The sequence below is a fragment of the Xenopus laevis genome, chromosome 1S, assembly GCF_017654675.1.
Source record: "Xenopus laevis strain J_2021 chromosome 1S, Xenopus_laevis_v10.1, whole genome shotgun sequence".
Taxonomy (NCBI): Eukaryota; Metazoa; Chordata; class Amphibia; order Anura; family Pipidae; genus Xenopus; species Xenopus laevis.
In genome coordinates this window covers 65,353,589-65,372,111 of record NC_054372.1, presented here as the reverse complement: position 1 = coordinate 65,372,111, position 18,523 = coordinate 65,353,589, and the positions used below count along the sequence as shown (strand labels likewise).

The 18,523-nt window shown below is 37.3% G+C and overlaps 1 protein-coding gene across 7 annotated transcripts in view; it reads left to right on the top strand.

Moving 5' to 3' along the window:
* pdlim5.S (PDZ and LIM domain 5 S homeolog) overlaps positions 1 to 18,523 on the top strand; it is a 120,813-nt gene that overhangs the window by 35,442 nt on the left and 66,848 nt on the right. For all 7 annotated transcript variants that reach the window (XM_041575798.1, XM_041575793.1, XM_018237944.2 and 4 more), the window contains 1 exon segment: positions 14,419 to 14,570. In XM_041575798.1, coding sequence (XP_041431732.1) covers positions 14,419 to 14,570 — 152 coding nt within the window.

The window sequence follows — 18,523 nt, the reverse complement described above, 5'->3', positions numbered from 1 at the left end:
TATCTACAAAAACCCCTAGATCCTTCACATTTAAAGAAACTTCAAACACACTGCCATTTAGTATATAACTTGAATTTATATTATTTTTGCCAAAGTGCATAACCTTGCATTTATCCTCATTTTCCAGTTTGCTGCCCAGTTTTCCAACTTAGACAAATCACTCTGCAAAGTGGCAGAATCCTCCATGGAACCTATAGTTCTGCACAATTTATTATCATCTGCAGAAATAGAAACAGTACTTTCAATGCCCATCTCCAGGTAATTAATAATTAATTTAACAAGTTGAAAAGCAAAGGTCCTAGTACAGAGCCCTGCGGTACACTAACACTGGTCCAATTTAGAAAATGTTCCATTTACCACCACTCTTTGTAGTCTATCGTTTAGCCAGTTCTCTATCCAGTTACAAATACGATGTTCCAGGCCAACATGGTGTGTGTAATAACATCCAAAAAGATCAATTTTGGTATCATCTAATGAGACTTTTCTCCAAGAATTTCATTGGCTTGCCCAAATGCTGTGCAGCAAACTTTAAGCAAGCTTTAACATGTCGATTGCGTGCATTAATTATTGTTTTCTTTGAAACAACTGTACCTGCAAATTCAAGGTCTTTCTGACAATCTCTGTAAGTGATCCTTGGTACTTGGACAGCTTTTCTGATTTTTCTTTTGCAAGGAGCACCTGGTCGTGGCCAGTTTAGGGTGAAATTGTTTTTTTCACTTCCGGATTATGGCCCCAACAGTGCTCACAGAAACATTTAGAAGTTTAGAAATGTCTGTAACCAATGCCATCAGTATGTTTTGCAACAATAATGTTGTAAAAGTTTTGAGAGAGCACTTTGCTTTTACTCCGCATGAGATGCTTCTTGTGTGATACCTTGGTAATGAGGATCACAGCGTTATCTTGTGAGCACGGCCCTCTAATCCCCATGGCCGAGCTCAAACATGCAGACTGAACCCAAAGCAAGCCATGTTTTTGCTACCTGCTGATTGACTGATATGGCTAACCTGGCAAGTAGCTGTCTTAAGACACAATTTTACATAACCCCATTAATTTTTATCTACTATTTAAAGGAAAACTATACCCCCAAGATAAATACTTCAGCAGCAGTTTATATTATATGAATTGGCATATAAAAGAATAGATATATATTTTCCCTTGAGCCCCCATTTTATGGTATTCTCTCTGCTCCCTTCAGAGATTACCTGACCAGAAAAAATGCAGCTCTAACTGTAAAAGGAAGAAGTGTGGAAGCAAAAGACAGAAATCTGTCTATTAATTGGCTCATGTGACCTAACATGTATGGTTTGTTTGAGTGCACTATGTATCATAAAAATCCCAGAGGACGGCCATTATTTCTTAAAATGGCAATTTTCTTTTTAGGATTACCTAACACACACTACTAAAAAGTAGCATTTTACATATAAGCTGTTTTATGCAATATATTGCAATATTGTTGGGGGGGTATAGTTTTCCTTTAAACGTGTGCCTATAGCCCAATTTCCAATTGAATGACTAGTCTTATGGATAAATTCTAGAAGTGAGTATGAAGCAAACACACACTGTTTCCATCCCTGCAGGGAAACTGTAAGATATATTTAAAATTCTCTGTTTTTGTTTTACTGGTCCTTTAGAAGTACAGTTTTAGGTGCAGACATATTTTTAAAAAGTGTAACTATCTGACTCATCTCTGGGTTCAAGAATATTGCATTCTATCAGATGGCCATGCATTCATGATTGGAGCAGTGCTTGGTTTAGTGCACAAATGATTACCATGACATACTGAAGTTCATATAAAGGAGTAACCATTCTTTACAAGAATGTATTTTAAGTACACGGAAGGTCTGTCCGTCTTGTGGGCATTCATCCACTAACCAAACGTACATGCAGAAGAGTTTAGTTAAGCTACAGTATATGCTTGCAGTCTTCACTAGAATATATCTGGAGAAATAAGTCAAATCAACTGGACGTGCTGTGTTTTTTCTTGAAGACATTTTACCAGTCATCCAACTGGCTTTCTCAATTCAGAATAACTTGTACATAGGATCTTTTTTCGGTTTATATCCTCTGAAATGTTGCTCCATTCTGCATAATCTGTTTATCATAACCCACATAACCCACAATAATGTCATTAATACTTTTTTGGACTGTCTAGTCTAGCCACAGTCAGAGAGAGTGGAAAGCTGGAAATAGATGTCTACAGGAAACCTACCCACACAGACCAGTACCTGCTGTTTGACTCCCACCATCCACTAGATCACAAACTAAGGGTCAGCAAAACTCTACATCACAGAGCAGACATGGTCCCCCACCAGCACAGAGGCTAAGTTGAAAGAGATGGAACATCTCAGAGGGGCCCTGAAGAAATGTGGGTATCCAGATTGGGCTTTTGTGAAAACCAGTAGAAAAATATGCAATAACACCAAGACTACCAGTGATGGTGGAAAACAGGACAGGAGAAAGAACTTGGTCCTCCCTTATGTAGCTGGGGTGTCGGAAAAACGTAGAAGGATTTTTAATAAACACCATATCCCTATCTGCTTTAGACCCAGAAACACACTGAGGCAGCAACTAGTTCACCCAAATTACCAACCCCAAAGAACAAGAAGAGTAACATTGTGTATGCAGTGCAGTGAGGAGTGCTCTGATTTTGTATGTGGGGGAAACCAAACAACAGTTACACCAGCATATGGCGTAGCACAGAAGAGCCAGCTCCTCTGGCCAGGAATGAGCCTTGTACCTACATCTAAAAGGAAAAGGACACCCGTTTGAAGACTGCCAAGTCCAGATTCTAGACCGGCAGAGCGACTGGTTCAAAAGAGGTGTTAAAGAAGCCATATATGTAAAAACAGAAAAACCAAGTTTGAGTAGAGACGGGGGGGGGGGGGGGTGTGCGATATCTATTGTCTGACACATACAATGCTGTTTTGACACCTCTCCCTAGAAGGTTTAATAACACATCAAAGCTCAAATTTTGCTAATACAATCAACACCTAACCTAATGACATCATTGTGGATTATGATAAACAGATTATGCTGATTGGAGTAACATTCCAGAGGATATATACCAAAGAAAGATCCTATGTACAAATTATTCTGAATTGAGAAAGCCAGTTGGATGACTGGTGAAATCTATTTCTACAGATATACCATGACCTGGATGAATGAGAATCTTCACAAACATAATTCACTAGAATATGTTTGTGGCGACAATTGCCCTTCTGTCTGAAGTCTGTAGGGAACATTTCTTTGTTTACTTATATGATGTGCATGAATCATTCCTCATTTCCCGAGTCAAAATGTAGGGCCATATTGGTATAGCTTACATTTTAGATAAAATAAAACATTTTAGACATTTGAGAGATAATAGTTTTAGTATGAAAGGTGGCTCAGATAATCATGGACCCTGGACAATAATAGGGACACGATTTAGCTCTGACATGTATTGAGAACTGAAATTACAAACGTCTGGAAACTTTTAGGATAGTATATTCTTTTTTTCCACTCAAATTAACATTTTCATATATAAAACCAACATACATTCTTAGGCTAGCTTGTCAAAGTGCACATTCTGGATCCCAGCCTACTATAGCACAGAATATTTGTTTTCTGGTATTTATGGATACAAATGTACAAATGTACAAATGATTCTTCTTTAAAGCAGTTTCCACCATTCCTACACATTGCATCACATCATATGGGATTAAGACTTTCTTATGCTTGTATTTTTTCCTTTTAATTCAGTGAAATTATACTTTGTGGTAATGAATCAAACTTCTCTTAATTCCTTGCTGTTGTAATACTAGAAACACTTGGGTTTTTTTTTTTTGGAATGCTTTACAGAACTTTTGGAAGCTTATTTTGCTTCAGTTGAAGAAAAAATAAGATTTTATATAATATATTCTACAGATCATTTTTTTATAAACTCTGCCTCTGAAAAAGGGTAGAACATTGCATCTTAGAATTTTGGTGGGAATCTCAAGTCTCTCCTAATACAGAATATTTAAGCAAAAACATTGATTTCATCTTCATATATGCAGCATGCCTTACTGCTTCTCTGCCTCCCAGGAACTACATTTCAGTGTATCTAGAATTTAACCTTTACCAGCCATGACAAGTGGGCAGACCTAGAGTATGAGAACAGTGAGTAAGTATGTCTGCAGAGAAAACCATTATCAGGTAACACGCTAGAAATACAGATCAATATTCAGTGCAGCTAGAAGTACCAGCCATAACAAAATGTGTCATGTCATGATGTTTCTCTGTGTGAATTTTTTGATGTACTGTATATTTCAATTACACTAGGATAGCCACTGTTCTGAAATATTACTAGCACTCAAGCAGTGCTAGTGGAGAGACAGATCTGAAATAAATTGCTTTTGTACTTCCTTTTAATTCATCTCTATTTATATAAAGACTTTCTTTTCAATATTTTTAGAGGTTAAGCTTAATGATCACTGTCTCAGAGTTTCAATGTCTTAAAGTGTACTGTTATGGCTGATAACATATAAATTAAAACTGAGGCTTCCTATGCATACTCAACTATGAGTATGCATATAATTTTCTTATTTGCTAGTGTACCATTCTCTTCCTGCTGCTCTCGCCTCCCTCCTCTCCTCTATCACTCTCTCCCACTGTGACTCACCCCTCCCAACCCTGCCCTTCCCTTCCACTTTGTTGCGCTCCCCTCCCTCCCTTCTCTTGTATTATGGTGCATGCGCCCGGCCCTGCATGTGCTATTCTTCCATTTCTAGTTTAGATCCTTATTTCTTCTTTCCCTAATTATTTATATTATTGTTTTGGGACATTTATATATTGTCCCAAGACGCAAGTGGAATTGTCATTAATATTCTCTTTTTTCACTGGCAGGCATTCAGCCAGTAAGGGAAAAGAACATGCTTTTACTGGCAAGCAGACCAGAATGTCTAAGTTAAAACCCCTTGCTTTGTAAATTGCCTCCTGGTGCTTCTCTCCCTCCTCTATCCTACTGAAAGGCCCCTTCCTACAAAAATAATATTGTGCATCCTGCTGTTTGCCTGACCTGTCAATCAGAGGAGCTTTACCAAGACACAAGAAGGCATACAGAGCTTTACTTAAGTGGAATTGGAGTAGTCCAGAAAAATACTGCAGTGATCAGGTGTGGAGCAGAGAGACAACGTGGCTAGGTTTGGCACTAAACATAAAGTTGCTTCTCCAGTAAGAAGGTGTGTAATGATAGGGCCGATAGGCCCAGTGACTGCAGGTCTGGCAGGTGGCCCCAAGTGATGAGCATTTTGTAATGTGTGTTTGTGTTTAGAAATAGTACTTATTTCTTTCCAAGGATTGGGGGTATGTCTGGCCCTAAAATGGATGTCACTATATGAATTTAGAAAGGTAGTCCAAAGATCACATTTAGGAATACGTAACGTTTTTATATGACTGAGCTGCAGCAAATGATCCTATTGACATTTACCTTCTAAAAGTAATGACCATTGGATGGCTTTCACCAGTATGTCATTGATCAGTAATAGAAACATGTTAAATTATACCCTTCTCTGTCTGTATGTTTCCAGTAGCAACTTGCAGCAGAGGCAACAATAAATTAAAATTTACAGTCAGGGAAAGACTGTCAAAGTAACTGAAACCAGCTCAGCCAGCTCAGTGTGCACATGTGGTGTAATTAAACATATTTGCAAATTTGTTGAGAGACAAAAGCCTCACAAGTTTAAGACCCTGTGTAGCAGTATTTTACCCTACCATGCTCTGCCAGAAGTCCTCCCCTGCTCCTGTGCCCCCTTGCAAAATACAGTACCAAGCCCATAGGTACTGTGTTGGCTGGCTCTGTAGTTTGCGTTCAGAGTAGTCAGGAAAGCAGGGCATGTGTATGTTAGGAGGCTCTTGAAAGCTGCAAATGTTTTGCATTCTAAGAAAAGGAGAACTGAAATGGGGAAGAAGCACATTCTTTGGAGGCTTAGGGTGAGATATGGGACAGAATGCCTCTTTGGATTTCAAAATACATCTGTAAGCCCATACTGAAGGTCAAGAAAGGTAAGAAAGTATTTGTTGTACAGGATATCCTTGGAACAATACACAGAAATTGTCATATGTGTAACCATGCTGTGAAATGAGGTGCAAAAAAAAGGTTGCACCCCAAAAGGGGCATGAACTAAAAGTCATCTACATTAAACACCTAATCATGCGTTATAATACACTACACTTCAATTATACTTTACATATACTGTACATAAATTAAAAGTGTCACTGACCTGACTGAGTTTGCTTCAAACAAACAAAATTTGAAATTAATTAATGCTATCCTCTCTCTGTTTTGTAATTGTCCTGTTTACAACTTTTGATAGCTACGTCTTGAGAGGAGATTTACATGTGAAATCTACTGGCTGCATCTTCTCGTAAAGCACCCCTGCATTTCATTAAGGTTTTTGTAAGATCCAGCCTTTCATTCCTGCTTTCCAGCCCCACTGCAAAATGTAGGCCATTGCTAATTGCACTGAAGCCTCTGAGATATCTTTAGCAATGCCACCTTGGCCTATCTGCTGTCTTGTCCCCTCCTAAGCTACTGGTTGCCTTTAAGCTCATTGAAGAGCACGCACATGGTACAGCTAAAATGACCTTGTAAAACATTATGCTAAAATTATGGAATCTAGGGGCATAATATAATAACAATAACTCCTGGTCAGGGATAACTGCGGTACACCGCAAAACATATCGGTCAATAACTCTACTTTTCACAGTCAGGTCACACTGTTATGGGATCTGTGCAGGTGCCCTAATGTTGGAGGGAAATTTAGGTCTCCTTTAAGAATTGTTCTCCTTTAAAGGAGAAGGAAAGCTAACAAGGCAGTTTATTGCCAATACATTAGCCACAACAGTGCAAGCTAGAACACCATTTTTATTCTGCAGAATGCTTTTCCATACCTGAGTAAGTAGCACTAGACACTAGTCTCTTGTTTGTTTAGGATAGCATCTGCCATATTAGATTGATAGGGGGAGGGAGGGGGAGAGGGGAGTGGGAGAGAGGAGCAAACTGAGCATGCCCAAGCCCTGGCGGTTTAAGCTGAAAACAGGACATCTGATACAGAAGCCCATGTGTACACAATAGAAGGAAAGAAATGCTGTGTTTCTTTTGACAAAGGACTCAGAGCAGCATTACTTCGAGGGTTTAGTGATGTATTTATATAGACCTTTCTGATAAAGCTCACTTAGTTTTATAATTTCCTTCTTTTTTAACAGATTAATTTTCAATTTAATATAAATGTTTTCATACTGTAAGTCTATGAGCAACCGATATTTGTGCAATGCTAGTTAATCATGAAAATATATATTTTATCCTTGTTTGCAGGCAATAAAATCTGCATGCTCTGTTTTACTGTCTTGTTCCAAAGACCATATACTGTAAATGTTGATTAGGAGGCATTTTAAGGTAGGGCATGTATTCCTAGACTAGAGTCAATATAAATTTTGTTTTGTGGGTAAAAAGGCTCCTTATGTCAAGTCATTTACTTTAAACCTGTTGAGGAATGTTGAGTTACCATGCCTTGTTTGTGTTTTTGTGCATAACATCTGCTAAATTATACAGGTATAACAATTTATGTTTAAAATATCTGTATAGAAGTTATAATTTAGTATATTTTGCAACATCATAATTTCTTTCTAAATCCTCTGTATAACCCTGTCACTACATTCCTCAGCTCTGTATAGATGAGGCCAAAGTTCATGGAGAGTATCCTGTCTACTCTTGCTGTTTTCTAGCGAATGGCGATTTTTTTCATGCAGTTATGCTTTGGAGGTTTTATCAAAATCAAAAAGTTCTCACTATTTTCTGAAAACAACTCAGACCAAATCCACATGGACTTCCCCTCCCCTATTTATCAATATATTTTTTTTCAAAATTTTTTTTTGTGCGTAAAAAGTCTCAATAAAATTGTGAACAAATCCAAATCCTATGATTTTTTTTGGATTTTGCACTCGAAACCTATGATTTTTTTAGTTTCCGAAAAGCTTTGATTCTTTGGGAAACACAGCGCAAATCTTCCAATTGTTAACGTGACATCTGTCAAGAAGAAATGTATCTGGGTGAAAAGGATAAGAGTGTTAATTAGGTATAATTTGGGAACTGGTATTATAGCATAGTTGTGGGGAAGAATATGAACTGCAATCCGTGGATGATAATTGTACTGTATAAGTCGCAGCATATTCCATCTCAAGTTTTTTTTTTTTCAGGTCAAGAAATCCGATAAATGTTAAATGTTATCTATTGGTTTTGATTGCATGATATAGGAATACATAAAATCTCACTCTGATAGCCAGCTCTGTTTATATTTCCATATGTAGTTGCATGGGAATTTCTCTCCTCTACACCAAGTTTACTGCTGAGAATTTTCACAAGGCACCAGTCTCGTTGCTGTGTTTGGGGGCTAAGGATTCAAACTTTGTGGATGTTTCTAACAACATAAGAGGGCTTGCACTTTTATCTGCCCCGAAGGAACACCCTATAGACATTGTAGGCAATTTGAGGCACCTTTTGAACAGTTCTCATATCTGCAGCCCACTTCACCCCTAATTTGGTGGTGGCTTCTTCACCCAGAAAGAAAATTGCACAGTTAAAGAACCGTGATTTTTTTTTAAGATAGCATGTTGTTAAAGAGATTACACTTATTACCCCCTGTAGGTGATCACACAAAAAGTGGAGACTGAGAGGCTTCTACCTTGCTTTGTATTGATAAATGTTTCACATGTGGAAGAAGTAGATGTGCCATGTAACTTTAGAAGTACTATAAATTTGGTTCTTTTAATATAAAAATCATATTCAAGATCATAACTTTTATCATTCTGAGATTTGTAAGAATAATGAAAGCAGGGGGAAGGGTAGTAGGGAGGATCCCAGTGCTAGACATTTTGTAGTAATATATCCTCACTTGCATTTCTAAATAGACTGCATAATGTGCTAATCTGAATCAGTTTTCTGGGAATTTAATTTTGTTTTTTAAGAAGTGAGAAATTTAGGAATGATAGCATCACTTTAAAATGAGTTTAGAGGTAGTATATGGCATAGACTTGAATATCCTGCTGTGGCATGCTGCTGGGCTACTCAGGCAGACAGTCTTTGGGGAAATTACATTAGAAAGCAGTAGAAATCATGATTCTCAACTCAACCCTCCTCTTAATTTAGGTAATGTATGTACTGTAGACATACATTTATTGGGCTTTTATTCATTATGTCTGTATTTTAAATTCTTTGTTTCTTCTCTCTCTGTATGTATGTAAATGTAATAATATATTTATAATAAAAGAGAATAAAATAGAGGCAGTGAGTAAATGAGCTTCATGTTTCATACCATATTACTGCAGAATCTGAAAGAGTTGGAGTTGGCTAACTAGAACACTTTTATAAAAAAAAAACACTTCTGCGCTGCACGCACCATTTAGAACAAATATGCTAGTGTTCGCATTTCTGTTTCTTTGCCCTTGGGTTTTATGATCTCCGTGCAAAGGGGTTTATATATGTAAAATTTAAATACTTTACTTTGTGCCACCTGTGTTTTAGTTAGGAAGTGTGAAATGAGCCATACGGAACAGTGTAGCTTTGTTTAGAATGTAATAAGATATCTTTAAACATACTGTTTAATAAAAATCCACTCTCTGTAAAGTTTAAGATGCTGTAGTGATATATGTAGACTGCTCAATGGGAAATGCACTCCCTCGGACACCCATCTTAATCTGCAGAAACAGACAGCTGGTGGCCCTCCCGTGCTGCTGAACTATATCTTCGAGGGATCCCCTTAGCTTTCCTCTGTTAGTGAGATGCTGAGAATTGTAGCTCAACCATATTCAGAAGGCTCCTGATTGTCTGTTTCTAATGTAGAACAGAAAAAAAATGCATGCAAGTATTGGATCTCTTATCGGGAAACATATATCCAGCAATCCCCAAATTATGGGAAGGACATCTTCCATTGGGTTCATTTTAATCCAATAATTATAAATAATTATTTTAGGTGTCCACCCCTTATTATGTTTATTTTTAAGTGATAACAACCAATATTTTCCCAGTTTTCATACGTTACTTATAGGTGTTGACTTGATTTCATTTTTTGAACTGTTATGCTGACAGATCACATTGTTTAGCTGTTTCATAGTCAATATGTTTCCCTCTGCTGTCTAAATTTTTAAAGATTGCATTCCTGCTGTCAATATTGTTCCAGTATGAAAACAAATGTGTTGTCTGCTTAGGTTTCCCATCAAAGGAACTCCAGTTATTTTTCATGTAGCCTCCCAAAGGGATTCCAAAATTGCTGTTATAACATCAGATGCGTAAAGGGGCATTATAGAATTATATACTGTGCTCATAAGCAAAGGTGTATCCAACACTGGAGGTAAATTGATTGATCCTTTAATTTACTAAACTATACTATTAGTTGGATAAAATTATATACAGTTTATAAAAGCTTTGACATTGTTGTGTTTATCAGCAGCCCTTCCCTTTTTTGTCTGGGTATTTTTTTGACAATGTAATAAAAGCTACCAAACTTGCACCAGATTTTTTGTTTTCACATAGGTGACCAGTTTGTATGGGGTACTAGATATGGTGCAAACTTTTATTGCATTACCTCCTTTTGCATATAATTGTTTTATATCACTATTTAAAATGGTGGCAAAGGAGCTAGTAAGCACCCATTCTGATGAAATAGCCATGTGCACAGTGTGTCATTTGGCCTGTAATTTAGTTTGTGATAGGTGAATTTCAGCCAGAAAATTTGACTGTATATGGCTGATAACACTAGTGATGTGAATTACGGGCACAATTGGGTACTTGTCCTCCAGTTGAAAAATTGCAGGTAGGGAATATGCTTATATGCTATAGGCCTAACCATTGTTGTTTGTTGTTTACCAACACATTTTTCTTGTTGGATGATCTGTTGTATTATGGGCAGCTACTGCCATGAGGCAAGATGAGAACCTTACCTCAGGTGGCAGTTTGCAGCAGTTTATCAGGCTCAGCAAAAAAATGCCTCTGTAGGTTTGCTAGCTTTGCTTTTAGCTAAAACTGGGGAATGGGGCATGCCGATTAAAGGAAAACTATACCCCCCCAAACTAAAGTCCTGCAGCGGGTCGGGTGCCCGCGGGTTACCCGCAAAAATCTGCGGTACCCTGCGGGTTGCGGGTAGAAGTTCCGAGTGCGGGTATAGAAGCGGGTCGGTAGTTCTGCGGGTTTGAGGGTCTTCTCAATAGCGATTTTTACTCCTTTTTTCTGATCACATCTACTTCTGATGATGTCACTTCCGGTTTACAATGACAGCACTTCCTGTTTTACTCCTTTTTTTTCCTGATCAAGCCTTCTTCTGATGATGTCACTTCCAGTTTACAATTACAGCACTTCCTGATACGTGATGATCAGTGAGTCGGGGGTCTGGGTTGTGGATAAAGTACTTGTGGGTCAGGTAGCGGGTAAGAATGCGGGTTGCGGGTCTGAAATGGGTTCCAAAAAATGGACCCGTACCGGATTCTACCCCAAACAATGTAGGTCTCTATAAAAAGATATTGTATAAAACAGCTCATATGTAAAACCCTGCTTCATGTAAACAAACCATTTTCATAATAATATACTTTTCTGGTAGTATGTGCCATTGGGTAATCATAAATAGAAAATTACCATTTTAAAAAACAAGGGCCGCCCCCTGGGATTGTACAATTCACTGTGCACACAAACATACCTAACAAACTATACTTCTTAGGTCACATGAGCCAATTAACAGACCGAGTTATGTCTTTTGCTTCAACACTTCTTCCTGTTACAGTTAGAGTGGTAGTATTTCTTGTCAGGTGATCTCGGAGGCAGCACGCAGACCATCACGAAATGGTGGTTCAAGGCAAGAAATGGCAATATTTACTTAAATATATATTCCTGTTTGGTAAGATTCTTTAATATGCCAATTAATATGATATGATATAAACAGTTGCTTAAGTATTCATTTGGGTGTATAGTTTTTCTTTAAATTGGGGCAGGGCCAGTTTTCAACCAGACAACCCCGTGAAAAACCAGGGTTGGTAGTCTGTTTCAAAACTTGATGGGTGGCAACCCTATACCCTTGGTAAATTTGAGCTGAATTTCTATTTTTTAAAATGGAAATTTAACTTTTCATGGTACAGATGCAACCCAAACTTGACCCACTACAATGCAAAACAGGTCAGCATGAGGTCCTTTAAAATATGATATGGCTGCACTTGGATGTGTAATTGTGTGTCTGGCAGATGGAATTACCATATAATATCATGTGATGGAAGGTCATTATACTAATTTGCAATACAGTTTCTACACTTTAAAGCTCAGTGTGAGGTGCAATCAAAATTATAAAAAAACATAAGAAAACAAGTGAACACATTTCAAACATTCACACTGCTAAATTCAGTGAAGGTTGAACTTTGTCTCTGCCCTTAATATTGCTGTTTTGCAGTTAAATTGGTGTACTAAAGCTTTTGTAATATGTTATTTTGCACAGATGACTTGTTTTTAAGGCCCCTGTTGTTTTAATGGTTGCGTTGTCAAAATTCTAATGCACTGTATGCAATCAGCAGGCAAAAGTCTGTAAAATCTCAAGGTTCTAAAGTCATCGGAGGTGCATGAATAAGATTGATGTCTAATAGTCTAGACCAGGCATCCCCATCCTTTTTTTCTTTTTTTTGTTATATCTGTGAGCCACATTTAAATATAATAAAAAGTCTGGGAGCATCACAAGCATGAAAAAAGTTCCAGGGGTGCCCAATAAGGGCTGCATTTGGTTGCCTGGTAGTTCCTTTGTGGACTGGCAAACTACAGGTGGATTTATTTGGCAGTCCTAGTCACAAATACAAAAATGAGTACCTTCTTTGGGTCCACTGGGAGCAACATTAGAGGGCAACATGTTGATCGCAAGCCACTGGGTGAGGATCACTGGCCTAGACTGAAAAATTCCTTCGTGACTCCAAGATGGCAATTGGACACTGGATCAACTTGTACTATGAGCTATCTTCCATAACCCTGTATTTCCTCTTCCCTTGCTAAAAAGCCATCCAGCCTCTGCTTAAAGCTATCTAATGTATCAGCCTGGTAAACTGGTTATTGGTAAATAAAGCATTCGAGAGATTGTTATATGATCCCCTTATATATTTAAACATAGTTATAATTTCACTCCTTTATTGCCTCTTCTCCAATGTGAACAAACCCAACCTGGCTCATAGTTAGGGTTTTCTGTACCATTAACCAGCTTAATTGCTTTTCTCTGTACCTTTTCTAATTCAATTATGTCCTGTTTGAGCACTGGAGGCCAAAACTGTACACATATTTTAGATGGGGCCTTACCAGTGACCTGTTCAGTGGAAGAATATCCCCCTCCTCCCTTGAATGTATGCCCCTTTTAATACAGCTTAAGACCTTATTTGATGCTGCTGACTGGCATTGCTTGCTACAAACAAGTTTATTATCTTCAAGGATACCAATGTCTTTTCCATTATGGATTTGCCGAGGGCAGCCCCATTAAGGGTATAAGTGGCTTGGATATTTTTACATCCCAGGTGCATGACATTTATCAACATTGAATCTCATTTGCCACTAAACTACCCAGATAGGATGCTGAACCCTGATGGAATTAATTGGGCTGCATAGTTTTGTGTCATCTGCAAACACTGATACATTACTTATAAAACATCCTCTAAGTCATTAATGAAAAAGTTAAATAAAAGTGCACCCAATGCCAAGCTCTGAGGAACCCCACTAAGAACCGTACTCAAAGTAAAGGAGTGTACCATTAACAACTACCCTCTGTACCTGATCCTGTAGCCAGTTTTCTATCCACGTGCAAACGACTTCATTAAGGCCAATATACCTTAGTCTAGAAAGCAGTCAATTGTGGGGCACAGCATCAAATCCAAATAGATCTACTGCTCCCTCGCCGTCGAGCATCTTACTTACCTCATCAATTTTGTCTGACATGACCTATCCTTCATAAAGCCATGTTGACTGCTGCTCATAATGTCATTCACTAGGACAAAAAAAAGAACAAGGTAATAAACACAGCTTGAGGTAAAGTGTAGAATGTTGGCATTGTAATAAATGTAATATAAATGTTATGTATGCTGCATTTCTTTTCAGGAACCACAAACCCGTGCTGAGGCGAGAGTATACACTCTGTACTACAGAAATCTGCAAGTGGATGGGCAAAACCTCTTAATGTACATTGTTAATATTCAAGGAATAATTTATTAAACACACTACTTGTGGTACTAAAAAAATTCATTACTGTGGAGGACAACAATTGATGTTTCTGTGTGGGCAAATGGGTTAACGAGTTACTCCATACAATATATCATGCTTCATGACTTTCTGTTTTGATCCATTGAGCATAGACTTTTGTTGGACTAACTAGTTTTACTTTTAATTGTATATGACAGCTAAGCGATGGAGGAAAAGCTTCTCAAGCACACATTGGCATTGGTGACGTGGTTCTTTCAATAGACGGTATAAGCACAGATGGGATGACTCACTTAGAGGCGCAAAACAAAATTAAGGCTTGCACTGGATCGCTAAATTTGACCCTACAAAAGTAAGTAGCTCTCCGCTCTTTTAAAGGGACTGTCCACCCGACAGCTGCTTTCTGCATAATGAAAAAAACATTATGCAAGAACCTTATCGTTCATTAACATCTTATACATTCATTAAAAATGTTCACTTGCCACTGAAAACATTATTTATCTGATTTATGCTGTATTATTGTTATTGAAACAATTCAGCAGCTACCAGCTTGTTAAGAATCCAAGAGGAAACCTCACCTCTCTTTCAAGAGTCAAAAACAGAGAACTAAATGCTTCAGTTAAAATTACATTTACAAATAGCTATAAAACCAAGCATGGATATTTAACAAAATGTATATTGTAAAGTTGCTTAGAATCACGCTTTCCTTAGTTATGAAAAAAAGCTGTTTTGGGATAGACGTCTCCTTGAATAAATTAATAAATAATCAGATTGTTTTATCAAATTATTGTTCTGCAAAAAAAAATTACATCGTGATACCACAGGTTTTTCAAAAGAAGTTATAGCATAAATGTTTACACAGCTTTCATTTGGCGTTGTTTTGTTTCTATTAAAATGTTTTAATGTGATTTTTGTTATTCGTTTTACGTGTAACCTATTTTGTGAGAGTACAGACCCTGTTACAGCATCTGGAGTTAATTGTAATCTAATAATTTAAAAGCGATATTGCAGTAATTTGCGTATATGTGTTGTTTATACAAATGGCCTGTAGATGTCACTGTGCTCATACTTTGCATACTGTACATACTTCCTGGTAGCTTAAAAGTGAAAGTTACAATTAAAGGAAGTAGTCATTAGTTTTTTTAATTTAGGAAAATATTTTTTTGAATCTGAGGTTTCCATATATTATATACAAATCTGCTTGATAGTGGATAAGAAAGTAAGTGGTTTTCTAGTGTCCTGAAGGTTGCAACGGTACAAAAGTTATAGGGTAAAACACAAATCCAAATAAATAGATATTTGTTTATGATGGAAGCCTTGTACTGTGAAAGTGTTGATGTATATTTACTTAGCCTTTATTTGTGTTGCGTTATCTGTTCAAGCTGACATACTTGATTCTAAAACCTGTTTGAATGATGTTTTGTAGCATCACAAATGGTTATATCTCAAATGTGGTGGGGCAGGAAGTTGAGACTTACAGAGACGGAGTAACGCGTTTGTATTTACTTACCTGACTACCTGACACTCCAGGCCGGTGTTCCTATCAGTGTTCTTGTAGCGAGCACCACGGAGCGATCCTCTTCTTGCATCTTTGCTCTTCTAATTTCCCGGAGCAGACACATGCACAGTAGAATGAAATAGCCGACTTTTTTGTTAAAGTTCTGCTTTTTGATCTACTGCGCATGCGCAGGCACGAGCTGAAAGAATAACCCGGAAGAGGATCACTCCGTTGTGCTCGCTGGAATAACCCATCTTAGTCATTGAAATACCAGCTAGGTGGCAGCCATATGCACAGATTCTGCAGAAAGACCTGAAGTTCCAGAATTTGTCAAATTAAAATGGAACAAGGCAAGGAAGAGTTGGCCAACTTCCAGCTGTCTGTGGTGACACAACTGGGAATAAAAATTTTAAGTAGACTGACCAGACATTGTTACACATCACAGCAGAATATTTTTAAAGTATGCCACAATTCATTGCTTATTTGCCTATTTTTTTGCTCAACACCAGTTATCATTAATCTGCTGAATCTGTGGGACTATAAATTTAGTATATAAAATACAATTTCTTTAGCCAAATTAGGCTTTAGTTCTCGTCTCAAAGTGTTGGGTTCAGCAAGCGCAAACTAATATGTATTAGATATATAGTAGTTGTCTTGCTGTCAAGAATAAGGGTTGTGTCTGTATTTCCTATGGCAGCTTTTGTTGTTCTCTGCCTCCCAGGGCTCATTGCACATCTAAATATACATACTACACCAGAATGAGAAGAATGATGGGGCAAAGGAACAATAAAAAGTGCCTTAGGCAACTTATGTGCAAACAAAGCCAGTTAAATAGAGGCTATAGAACATAAATGCCATTAACCATTCATCCAGTGATATTTTTATTTCTTAGACAAAGGGAAAAATAAATAAATTGGGACTGGTATACTTTTAAGAATGACTTTGGTCTTATTTTTCTTGGAGCTTGTTGAACTAATGCTTCAGCAGTACCGCTGCAGTTGAAGGCCAAAATACTCTGTAGCATGGTTTTCCAGCACAAGATTTACAGTAAGAAATACAAGTATTTTCTCTTCAAGGAAAAATGTTGTCATCCATATGTATATGAGCAATATGTCCCGGCTGTATTTAGCTTACTAGTTTTTCGTGTTTTTCTTGTTTCAGCACCTCAGATTTGGTAACCTCATCTAGAAATTGAATATTCATAGGGGCATATTTATTATACTTTGTAAAACTAAATTTGCAGAAAAAAATAGGTGTACAATTCTATGTAAAATAAATAGTGAATTTATCAAGGTGTGTGTAATTTTGCTCCATGCAAATGCCAGATTTGCTGCAGTTATTTTACATTGCTTCTAGCAGAAGTCACTCGAAGCAAAAATGCATACAATTTTGCGCTGTTTTTTCTACTGGTTTTTTATTAATTTATTTATTTTTTTACATCGTGAAGCCTGGTGATGTGTTGTGTATTATCCTACTGTTTTTTTACAAAGCATAACAAGTGTACTGTACTAAAGATGGCATAGGTGATTGATGATAAATAAAATTTTCAATTTTTGTTGGGAGATTAATGTTAATTTTTTGTAATTAATCTTAATTTGAAAAGTGGTATGGCTTATTCTCCTCCTGCTTAATATGGGTGACATCACCCACATACTCATTTTAATTTTTGACAGAAATTCTCCCTTAAATGCAGTCTCACATGGATGGCATTACTGTCACTGTACATATACACATGGCGGTAGGGGGGCAGAATCAACAGTTTAACAAATATGCCAGTGGGGAAACCTCTGTCTGTGACATTACATGGGTGCACTCTGGCATTCCCTAAAATTTCTGAAGTTCCTACCACTCAACTCAACTAAAGCTCCAACATGCATCTAACTGAAGTCATATTTATCCCTAAAGGTGCAACCTTCAAAATTGACAGTGTAGTTATATAATGAAAAATTATATTGCAATGGGGCACATTTTTGTTCTGATGTATGCAAATATTTTTTTTTTTCAATTCACAAATGTTATTCCATGCACTCTTCTTCAGTTATCTGAATATTTTAACATGATACTCATAAAGAAAAAACAAGCTTAAACACAGTTTTTGCATATCTGGCTCTTTCCCAGAGGCTGTTTGTCTACTAGTAGGTCAAATTATTTTTAGTATGCCTCTTAGGAAGTTGGTTAACCCCCTCTGTGTGGGCATGGTCAGTCTGTGTGAGTGTGCTTGTCCGTATTTGCCATAGTAGTTAACAAGAAAACAAAACCGTATTTACTTTAAAGGACAAGGAAAACCTTTTTTTACTTTCATCTTTAATAAATTATTAGCCAAATGCTCTCCCAGATCGCTAAGTTGATTTTTCAAAATAAAGTTTTTAAAAGTTATAAATTAGTTATTTAGTTTTCCCCTTCGGGTGCCTAGCACATCCACCATGTTTAAAGTGCTTACATCACCATTAGCGATATTTCTGAAGGAAGGCATAGCTGTGCTGATTCATGAGTGCGAGACGGCTCATGAAGGAGAAATCTCAGTCACGAGCCACATCATCTGCGCATGCTCCAAATGCGAAAACTATGTAGGACGCATGCCCTACAGTCTTGGTCTTGATGGGAGAGCAATGAATTGTGGGTTGAGTTCTTCATATACTATACGCTTTTGTGAAAACTTTGGATTCGGATTATATGAATAGCTTAGAATGTCAGCATACTGACTGCACTATTACTGTATTGAGATAAGCCCTTCTCTGCATACATTATTGTTTTCAGACTTTCCTTGTCCTTTAACAGACAATCATTAAATGATTTCTCTTGATAAA